The 11,529-nt window shown below is 46.9% G+C and overlaps 1 protein-coding gene across 1 annotated transcript; it reads right to left on the minus strand.

Annotated features, from left to right (window-relative positions):
* Positions 1–2,108: 2,108 nt before the first annotated feature.
* On the minus strand, positions 2,109–11,126 carry LOC127297168 (serine carboxypeptidase 2). The gene is made up of 9 exons (XM_051327466.2): positions 10,705–11,126; positions 9,394–9,489; positions 9,223–9,315; positions 9,031–9,116; positions 8,676–8,948; positions 8,435–8,565; positions 8,072–8,167; positions 2,741–2,846; positions 2,109–2,467 (listed from the first exon to the last, which is right to left on the minus strand). The coding sequence occupies exons 1-9, from the start codon at positions 11,123–11,125 to the stop codon at positions 2,312–2,314; spliced, it is 1,458 nt and encodes a 485-aa protein (XP_051183426.2). The 5' UTR covers position 11,126; the 3' UTR covers positions 2,109–2,311.
* Between the last annotated feature and the right edge of the window lie 403 nt (positions 11,127–11,529).

Below are 11,529 nucleotides of genomic sequence, written 5' to 3' on the forward strand. Positions count from 1 at the left end.
TACCCGCACGCGTTCCAGGGAGGACCCACCAGACAGCACGGACTCCTGGCCACTCGTTCAATTCCTTATCCTCTCGCTTCCCCTTTCTTCTGCAAGTAATGGAGCGAGGCGGAGCAGAGGTTGCCGGTGAGGGATACCCAGCGCGAGCTCGAGCCATCGAAGAGTAGGGCCCTCCACCACCACCCGCCGCCGCGCCCCAGCCACGCCCGCCGCCGCGAGGTGCGGCCATGGCGGAACTCAAGCCGCCGTGCCCGAGCCGCCTTGATCCAGCCACGCTCTAGGAGGCAGCCGCGCCGCTGAGCGGAGGAGGCCGGCCAGGGAGCCTCCCGCACGAGCTCGATGTCGTGCCCCAGCCAGGCGCTACTGCACGCTGCCGCGTGGTGCGGCCATGGCGCCGCACGCCGCGAGTTCGTTCGTCTCTGCGTCGACATCGTCATGGCGCAGCTCCAGCCAGCCCGACTCCCTCTAATGTCGGCGACAAGCGCCCGTCATGGCTGCATGAGTTTGATGTCTTAGGCCTCCATTGTTGCTACCGGCAAAGGCAGGGTTTGCTACCTATGGCCTCCGGTGTTGCTACCACCGTTGAGCGCCGTTTCTGCGCGTCGATGGCGGAGGTGGTGCCTGCGGTGCGCGTGGTTTGCTACCTTAGGTGTTCGACGTTGCTACCGGCGGTTCTGGGTGTTGCTACCTTAGATACACGGAGTTGCTGCAACTTTTTTAGCGACGCTGCTGCAGGCGAGGTCTCCTTCATGTCTCTGCAGGCTGAAACTACTAGTTTGCTACCGGCGTTACGATACAATATCATTTTTTTGCTATACATATTCTGCGATTTTGCTACATTTCTATAATTTTTTTGATACAATTTTTCTGTAATTTTGCTACAATTGTACCATATGTTTGCTACGGGGGTCTCCGGCGAGTCCCCGGGGAGGCTCCGGCGAGGTCAGACCTTTTCTTTTATTTCATGAACGAACCGTTTTTTGCTTCAGTCATTTGCTGCCGGGGGTGATTTTTTGCTACCGGAGGTGTTTTTTTTGCTACATGCAAATCTAACCGTTAAAATGGTTGATCCGACGGCTGGGAACCCGGGGCTGGAGAATCAGATCCCCGGGGGATGCCCAGCACTTTCCTTTTACTCCTGCTGCCGCTTCCTTTTCCCTCGCATCTGCCGACCTCCGCTCGCCCACGTGCTGCTGCAGCGCGCCTGGCCCCGCACGGGTGGCTCCCGCTTGCCCACTCCGTTGATCGCGCCGCGCGCCACGCGCCATCTCTGCTCGCGCACGATTCATTTCTCTGCGTATCCCCAATTTCTCTCGCGCACAGCTGCTTGGGCCGGTATAACCGGCTCTGACGCTCCTGTTTTCTGTACGATGTGTCCTCTTCCTTGTTCCAGTCAGCTGGGCCCGGTATGATCGGACCCAGAGCCATTCATAGTGTCATACCGGTCACATCTTTTTTCCTGCACGTTTTTGCCTCCAATGGTTAGTTTTGCTATATAAGCCAACCTGAGATTCTTGGATCAACTGCCTTGCTATTCTAATTGATCCAGATCTGATTTGTGAAGGTCTCAAGAACTTCATCACTTTTTCCCACCTCAAATCTTTGATTTCGAGAGATTCGTCCAACGTTGTTGAGAGTTGATCCGTGCATCTCGAAGATATACACTTTTCGATTTGAGCCACTGTACCAAGTTTCCCTCTCCGATCTTGTTACTCTTGGAGGTTCAGGACTCCTAGGCGGTAGCGGTCGCTGGAAGCGATCAATTTTGTGATTGAGCCGGAAAGTTTGTACGGGATTGAAGGCCTCTCAAAGGTCTTCACATAGTGGAACGAGCTCCTACTTCGTGGAAGGAGCTCACGAAGAAGAAGTTGTGCCTTCGTGGCGTTCGATGTCCTAGTATTGCAGTCTATTGTGAAGTAGTAGCGCGGTGACATGCCACTCCCTTAGGCTGATCCGTGAATCAATTAAAAAAAAGAAGTAGCAATATCTTTCACAAATAAAATAGAAAATAGTTTCTTTTGCTGAAGTCGTTATAGAAGAAGAAAGTTGTATGTTACAAATTAAATAGACAACTAATGGTGAAGTACTTTTCGAAAGCAGACTAGTATTCATCTGATAAAAGGGGCGATGAACAATCCGTCTTTTTTCCCAAAAAAAACACTGTGGAATAGACCAAATGATATTCTTATTTCATTGCAATATGGGAAACTTTTTTATATACATGCTGAAAGGGTGTGTTGGGAAGACACCTCCTTTTCCCAATGGACACATCCTGAAAAATATCCCTCCCAATACAATTGATCACATATTTTTATTTCTCAACACTTTGTCTTGGCATGGGCATGCCCTTGAGGAAGTGCTGAAATATTATCAGCGCTTGCCGCGGGCGGTGCAGGGGAACCTCATGTCCTGCGCCTCTGACGGTTACCAACGTGAGGCCCTTATATACATGGCTCCAACCGCCGACCTAATCAAGAAACCCACCACGGAAGCACTGGTTAATTATGCTCATGATATCTAGTAAGTAGTAAATTGCCCAGTTACAAAATGCTCGCGGCGTATCTCTAGTCATGGAAATTTTCTAAAGATGTGTAATAATAATGCAAATATATGCGGAGAAGATATATATCCTTCCATGTGCCAAACGCTGGAACTGATCTAGTGTATCTCCATGCCCATCAAAGTATCTCAATAATTTTATTGACATATACATAGGCAAGTTGAGTGGTGTGATGCTAACCTCTTGAACGTCATACCAAGGATGCCAACTAATAGTAGTTGGAAGACCCAGAGCGCCGATGGAGTATCTTGTTGCTGTCAAGGGGACTACTGCGTCTGTGTCTCCACTGGAAAATAATAAACAGAAGATACATTATGTAGATGTTCAGACACGGTAACTAAGTTGTGTGAGGCATGCAAGAGCTGATAGATCAACACCAACGATCTACTCTCGCGTGTTCCAAATGAGAACACTCAAGAAATAACAATAACTTTTATACATATAAATCTCTACCCATGGATATTTTCTTGCACGTTGTTTTGAGGTAAAACAGCAAGTATTCTGCTCATTCAAGTAAGGAGATAGAACAAGTTCAGATTACAAGCTAGAGAGTGACTCGTTGGTAGAGAAATCAACGAAAAAGAACCAGCCACAAGACCAAAGCTGACTACTCCCCGAGTTCAGGCTGCATGCCTGACTCGTTCTCACGTAATTTCTCCTGTAGATATGAGCCTAGTAGCAGCATATCATATTTAATTATGTCCATAAGCTGGTGCTCATTGCTGGACGTGTTTTGAAAGACCCTCATGCCTCTTTCTTTCTAAAAATGCCAAGCCCCATAAATAGCAACCACAAGCTCATCTTTGGCTAGGTTCCTAAACATATAATGCCACTACTCCGCCGGTGAGGAGAACCGATGCCTCTGAATCTGTAGGCTAGAAGCGCCCGTTCAATGATTAGATGTACGGCCGTCTCCTGTTCCTGGTCACACAGGGTACAACATTCCCCATGATCAATTCCTCTGAGCCGAAGCATATAATCCATAAGAATGCATTGCCTGAGCCATAACCGCACTTTAGCTACACCTTAGATTTCCATAGCTTGTTGTAATTAATTTTAGAGAAGAAACCCAAAAACTGTGCTTTGTACGATATTGCCGAGTTGTACTCAGAAGAAGCATTAAGCTTCCATGCAATTTGATCATCCAGATCGGCTAGGTGAATATGTTGGAGTTTGATCCACAACTGGGTGAAATCTCTGAGCTGAGCTTTAGAATTAATACACGATGTAGCCCGGTCATCCATTTACCATGAACAACACTTGCTCTACCGATAACCTCTTGATTCGAGTAAGTTTGAATAGGCTAGGTGCTATGTCAGCAGGAGCAACCCCATCGAGCCATTCTGCAGACCAAAAATTGGCAAAATTGCCTTGCCCCAATGTAGTTTTAGTACAAGCATCAAAAAGAGTAGTATCCATTTTATCGCATGGAGTCTCACTTCCCACCTATTGTCTGGTCCTATCCTTCCACTTGTACCATTTCCATCTCAGCCTAAGCTCTGAACAGTCTAAGATCTAAGATTCCGAGGCCACCAAGGCATTTGGGCCGGCATACACTCTTCCAATTGACCAACCAAACTCTTCTTGCATCATCATATTTTGCCTTCAACAAAAAATCTCTTCGAATCTTATCAATTCTTTTGATTGCCCACTTACCCAACTTGAAAATTGTGAGCATGTAAATCAGTATGGCTGACAAAACTGAGTTTACTAGGGCAAGCCTAGCAGTTGTGTTGAGCAGCTTTCCACGTCATCTTGGGAGTCGGACCATCACTTTGTCACGAGAGGCTGCAGCTCGGCCTTGTTCAACTTCTTGTGGTGGAGAGGGAGGCCCAGGTAATGGCAAGGAAAATGTTTTATGGGCACCGGCAACGGATTTAGGATATAGAGGGTTTCCGCGATGTTGCATATTAAAAGATAGATGTCACATTTCTGCAAGTATGCCGTAATCCCAGATGCATCGCCAAACAACTTCAGTATCTCGGCAAATTGATGAATATCCGTAGCATTGGGCTTGGCGAAGAGTGAGTGTAACATCATATGCATATAGGCTAGTCCTCAAACGGGCAGAAGGCAGCAACACAGGTGACAATGCCGCAACCTCATCTACCATTTGCAACATCCAATGCAGCAGGGTAATGGCGATTGTAAAAAAGCATTGGAGAAAGGATCTCCATGTGTTATCCCTCTCCTATGCTTGATCCGCTTCCAAACTTTACCATTTTCCATGATACGAGATGAAGAGGTACTCCATATTAGTGAAAGCAAGTCTCTCCAGCGGGGGCCAAACCCCAATCTTTCCATCAGCTCCAACATATATTCCCATGAGACCGAATCGAAGGCGCCCGCAATATCCAACTTGAGAAAAAGAAAGGGAATCTTCTTAGCATGCAAGACTTTTATCGTGTTTTTGACATAAAAGTATTTTTCATGAATGTTGTCTTTATAAAAGCGCTCTGGCTGTGGGGATCATGTACTGAAGGCAAGGGGCCAATCTGTTTGCCATCATCTTGCAAACCAGTTTTGCCGCTGAGTGCATCAGACTCACTTGTCTAAAATCCTTCACCATGCAGGCAACCTCTCCTTTTGGCACTAGGGAGATGTGTGCATAATTTAGCAGATTCCATCGCTCGCCCCTCAGATTGGGTAGTTGATTGATCGCCAAGAGCAAGTTATCATTAATCACTGGCCAACATGTTTTGTAGAAGGAGGAAGTAAAACCATCAGGACCCGGAGCCTTTCCTGTAGGTAAACCAAACACAGCTGCCTTAAACTCCTCCTCCGAGAAAGTTTACTCCAGGTTGGAAGGCCATATCTTGGGATGTCCAGTGAATCCCAGTTCAGAGAATGTGCACGGGAGTGGGAGGAACCGATTAGGCAAGTGAAATGCCTATACAATCCTCCATGCCTGTCTTCTTCGGTTGAGAGATGCCTATACAATTTTCTTGCATGTCACCATCTCAATAGGATTGCAACCTTGATAGCAGCTAAGGAAAACAATTATATGAGTACAAGAGACGTCCCGTGGTCCAGTTATAGTCTGTTGCTATTCTGCTGACGGGTCAACAGAGGAATATTATACATACAAATAGATTATTCATATCCTGTTATCTTAGTGCAGCGACTTTTGGATGATTTCATCCAGTCAAAGCAACGAATTATCTGCAGTACTTCTGGTTAACAAATGTAAACTAGTTGTTGATGCCTAATGAGTTACTGGCAGCAGCTTTCATAATGTGCAACAGAGTGGACAAGTGTATTGTTATCTTAGCATGTAGTGCTATTAGGAACTTTGTATAAGAAATGGTTAGCAACTGAAAAACGTTAAATCTAATCATTGAGATGCATCATTATGCGTATGATCAGAGTATTGGATTTATCAATGCATCCATAATAAACACTTTTGCGTTTTCTCAACAAACAAAAATATGTATAATCTATCTGATAGAAGCCAATATATTGAGAAGAGAGTCTAGCCCGCTCAGTTAGGGAAGTGGATGAAAAACCCAACCTCCTAGATTTAAGTGGCAACTTTGGGTTCTTATTATTAAAAAAAACGCTTTAGAGGCTTCCCCTACCGTATATCTTTCAAAAAAGTTAATATATTCCTTCTAAATTATCCCAGTAAAATATTCCTTAGAGATTAGCATAGTAGCTGCATGTCGTTGGTGTTCTGGATAATTCAAGAAATGATGTTGCATTTAATAAAATAATTTTTTTCCAAAAAGGAATAAACTGACCTGAAGACCCATATCATTAGACCAGCTCCAATAAGCTCTTTGTAAATAGGAAGCATGGAGCTCGGAGCATCACGCCAGTTTCTATTGATGGTGTTACCGCAACTTAACTTTTTTACAAAAAATTCATCGATCTATTAATAATCATCAACAGTAGTACAAAGATGCATAAAAGTAATAAAAATTACAAATAGATCATTGGACCACCTAGCGACGACTACATACTATGTGAAGCTAAAACGATGGACACTTACTGTAGAGCACCGTCCTTTTTTGCTTTGCAAACACCGAAGTGTAAGTTTTTAGAATTATAGTACTCCCTCTATTCACAAAGGTAAGCATGTATTTGAACACGATTTTAATATGTAGATTCACTCATTTTAATTTGTCTAGTGTATTTTAAAATTTCTGAAAAGTTTTATATTAGTGGAAAGCGAAAAAGCACAGACCTGCAGGTCGCCCATGTGTAGTTTATGGCGCCGGTCACGTTGGCGTGGAGAGCCATCTGCACGTCCGGCCGGTTGTAGTACGCCGTGGAGTATCGTTCCGTGCACGGGTCATACGATCCAGTCATCATGGCTGCATAAACGTGCAACAATAGCACCACTAGGGCGTTTGGCTTGGAAAAATAGCATCGCTTTACTGAAGTAATAACGACGCCGGGAACAAAGGTTGCCTAGGGTACTCACGTAGCGTCCCCTCAACCGCCGTCGGTTCGCCAACGAGGTGGCCGCCGTCTCGTTGCAGGTGGTCGTGTAGATGCTGAACAAGTTGATGTTTCCCTGCTCATACGTGGAGACGTTGAGTGCAGCGTTGCACGCCGGCGATGGATGGACGAAGGAGTCGTGGAGGCAGGAGTCCATGAGGAGGCGGTACGTGTAGTCGGATATCAGCCCATGGTTCCACCAGACCTCAAACTTGCCGCGGTAGTCGTGGGGTGGGAGTCTTTGTTAGCCCGACTCCTAGGGGGTCTCCCCGGCGGCTCGGATAGTGCTCACTGCCGTCTGTCCCCGTCAGGCACCTTCTCTGTTAGGTCGGCCAATAGGGCCCTATTTAGAGGGCCAGTCCTTAGTTGGACGTTCCATCCATGGAAAGCTCCAATCCCTCTAAAGATAAAGATCTTTGTGTGGTAGATACTTCGGGATCGCCTCCCCTCGGGGGTAGAGGTAGCCAAGCGGAATGGGCCGGGTAATGGCTTGTGCCTGCCGTGTGCGGTTCCGGAGGACACCCTGCATAACATGTTTTCGTGCCCCATGGCCTGATTTCCGTTGACCTTTCTACATGAGGCGTTAGGGCCTGAGTGGCAGGCCCTAGACATCAGCGAATAAGATGGTGATCGATCGTATTTCGTTCTTCGAGGTCCAGGCGAACCGTACGGGGAGTAGGAGGCGACTATTCTGGTTACTGTTTGCGACTATGTCTTGGATCTTTTAGAATGTGCGTAATAAGATGGTGATCGAGCGTATCTTTCTGCGACGAGCCTCTGACTCCAACTTCATTTTTTTCCTTTTTTTACACCTTCCAGCGGTTGATTTCCCCTAGGCCCTATGGCTGTATCACTTGTTTTTTTTCTTTCCGGCATGTTATGTTGTGGCCCCAGACGTTTTACCTTTCCTTGCACTTGTGGTTTATGAACTCTGTATGGACGTGGTTGCTTTATTTATAAAACGGGACGAAATGCTATTTCGAAGATAAGTTAATTAACGACCGTTAATGCAATGCTACGAATAAAAAAAGAGAGAAGGATTTCATTTCCAGAAAGGAATAAACTGACCTTAAGACCCATATCCTTAAGCCCGCTCCAATGAGCTCCTTGTAAATAGGAAGCATGGACCTCGGCTCATCACGCCAGTTGTTATAGATGGTGTAACTGCAATTCATTATTTACATGTGATGCGAAAAAATATGTGAAGCAAATTAACCCGTATAAAGCAGTGCTAGTATTTTCGAGACGTTCATCTTCAACTTGAAGCTGCTACCAGCATAACCAAATCCATCCAGAACATGGATCTTTCGGTGCTTGCTGAGGAACACTGAAACTACTCTACGGTTCCCCAAAACTAATGTAGAGTAGAATATACCCCTGGAAACAGAAGGAAGCACGTTGGGTTGCATTCGGTGGCGAAGAAGCACGGACCTGCAGGTCATCCACGTGTAGTTTATGGCGCCGGTGACGTTGGCGTGGAGAGCCTTCTGCACGTCTGGCCGGTTGTAGTACGCCGTGGAGTACTGGTCCGTGCACGGGTCATACGATCCAGTCATCCATGGCTGCACAAACGTGCAACAACAGCACAGCTAGGGCGTTTGGCTTGGAAAAATAGCGTCGCTTTACTGAAGTAATAACGACGCCGGGAACAAAGGTTGCCCAGGGTACTCACGTAGCGTCCCCTCAACCGCCGTCGGTTCGCCAACGAGGTGGCCGCCGTCTCGTTGCAGGTGGTCGTGTAGATGCTGAACAAGTCGATGTTTCCCTGCTCATACATGGAGACGTTGAGTGCAGCGTTGCACGCCGGCGACGGATGGACGAAGGAGTCGTGGAGGCAGGAGTCCATGAGGAGGCGGTACGTGTCGTCGGATATCAGCCCATGGTTCCACCAGAACTCAAACTTGCCGCAGTAGTCGTGGTAGTTGTCGATTAGACCATTCCCGACCTGGAAAATTTTGGTTTCAGGAAGGCTGCAGCGATGAGGGCACCAAGAATCGCAACGATAACGAGTAAACCTGGGCACAAACCATGAAACCTTTGAAGTTGATGATGGGTTTGTCGACGCCTTTGTTTCTCTGGTGGACCAGCTGGGATAACTCCGGGACATAGTGGCCTGGAGTTCAGGTTAACAAATTCTTTTTAGGACAACTAAAGAATAATGGTGTCTCCGTATAGAAATAGAGTAAACTAACTGAGCGCAGGTGGAGGGAAACTTATACCTGCGTAGCTCTCCCCAGCAATATAGAAGTCGTGGTGCCTGTAATGTGGGAACTTCTCGAACCATTTTACCAAGAAAGTGTAGGAGTCATGAGCTACAAAAAAAAACATGCCCCAGTGAATATCTTTGATGCCAGGGGAATAGAATGGCATGTGACATCTATATAACATGCCTGTTCTATTGTCGCCCGAGGTGTAGAGGTCAGAAGTGGTGTTGCTGTACGAGAACCCGACGCCAGCCGGCGAGTCCAAGAACACGATATTCGCCACTGCAAGATCACATCTTATTATTTTTGTGACGAAAATTCAGTCAAGCCTACTTTTCATTGCAATAGGACAAGTACGCTATGTACAGAGAGGAAAAATGAAAAAAAAAACTTTGTAACTAGACAGTCTGGGCAGAAAAAAACTCAATAAACAAAAGAAACTAGCAAAGGACCTAATCGGGCTCTTTTGTTCTATGCAGTAACAACCCTTGTTCGCAAGCTGTCCACCATGTTAACTGCACGAGCGCTGTCCAGCCCATCTTCTCGGGCTCCCCTTGTGTGCTGTGAGTGTCAAGCAGCCAAGAATGCAGTGACGTTGTGTCTGGCGTTGGCGAGAGCGTCAGGGGTAGCTGAGCAATGGTTAACACCCGCCTCAAGATTCTGATGGTGACGGGGCAGGTTGCCAACAGATGAAATGTGGTCTCAGAATCCCCGAGGCAAAGAGCACGAACAGCATTATGCGGCCAACCATTGTTCGACAGGCAGTCAGCAGTATGGCATTTACCGAGTATTGTTAGCCACGCAAAAAAAATGCGACATTTGAGAGGAGCATCAGACTCCCAAATACTCTGGCGATTTGTGTTGACTTCAAATTGAATTGCATAGGGCGAGCTGGAGGAGTATTGTCCGTACGCAGTCTAGCGCCAAAAATCCGAGTGAGCTGTCCAGGTCCCAAGTGTGTAGGAATTTCTGCACGCCTGCAGTGAGAAGGCTATCCTTGAAATGCCCGATCCATCTATCATTGCTCAGGGCCAGACTGACACTGAGGTTTTTCCTAGTGCAGCACTGAAATAAGAGGGGCGTGAGGATAGCCATGATGTTGTTGTCGAGCCAAGAATTATGCCAGAAACTGATATTCTCTCCCTCCCCTAACTGAAACTTGACTGCCTCGAGCCAAGAAGCATGAGAAGCCACGACGCACAAACTTTCGATCATTGAAATATGGTAGGTATTTTTGATTTTGAATTTTCGTTTTTCAAAATCATCAAAAAATTCAAAATAAAAAATGTACATATTGCCAACGAATCATGTTGTAACTATGAAAAAATTTCAATCAAAAATACTTTATATTTTGAACGCAGCAAAAAAGACAAATTTGCAAAATTTTCGAATCAATTGATTGGAGACCGTTGGATGGAGAATGTCCGGCTGATGCTAGTCCAGTCACGCCGTGACCGGCTGTAGGCCAGTCACTGAATCCCCATCCGGTAGGTATACCTTTGTTCCATCGATACACGTTCAAGAAAAGGCCCGCGCCATGCGGCCTGATGCGAAACGCGCTGAGCTCCTCGGAAGCGACGGAGGAGCAGCCAGGCCCGCCGTTGAGCCAGAGCACTAGCGGCGCCGGCTGGACCTCCTCGGGCGCTTCCTGCAGCAGATAGAACAGCGACCGTCCGGCGCTCTTCTCCACCGTGATGTATCCTGAGTACATGTCAAAGTCCACTGCCGGCTGTCCCGGAAGACGGACAATCCGGTCAGCGGCATGGCCACTCGCCGCCGCCGTCAAACCTGGCCGGAGAAGGAGCGCCAGCGCCAAGAACTCTGCCACCGCTACTAGATCTAGCAGGGGCCTTGGGCGGATCGTTGTAGTATTCATCCTCATCATTATCCAGATGAAAGTGTTGGAACGAGTGGGCATAAATACAGAGAACTTGACGTCCTTGTTTGTTTGGACCGCACCGCTTTCCTGTTGGTATCTTATCTTTTCCTTCAGTTCAGAGCATCTCTTTTAAAAAGCGTTCAGCACAAATGATTTGGAGCACGTTTAGGACCGTGCCGGACAAAAGGAGACAAAAAATCTGTAGCCACGATCCTCAAACAGCGTTCGGATGCATGCATTTTAATAGAGGGGACCACCCCATGTGGAAAAAGTAGGTGAGAGAAAGTGTGGGGAAAAAGAATGGCATGTGGGGACTATGAGCTGCGTGCATGCATGTGGACGCTGATTTTGTGTCCGGCGTCCCCGGTAGAGACTCTATGCATAGAGTCTCTCGCCGGACACAAAATAAGGCGCTAATTAGCTTTGGGGACGCGACTGGACAG

Source organism: Lolium perenne, chromosome 1, assembly GCF_019359855.2.
Source record: "Lolium perenne isolate Kyuss_39 chromosome 1, Kyuss_2.0, whole genome shotgun sequence".
NCBI classification, from domain to species: domain Eukaryota; kingdom Viridiplantae; phylum Streptophyta; class Magnoliopsida; order Poales; family Poaceae; genus Lolium; species Lolium perenne.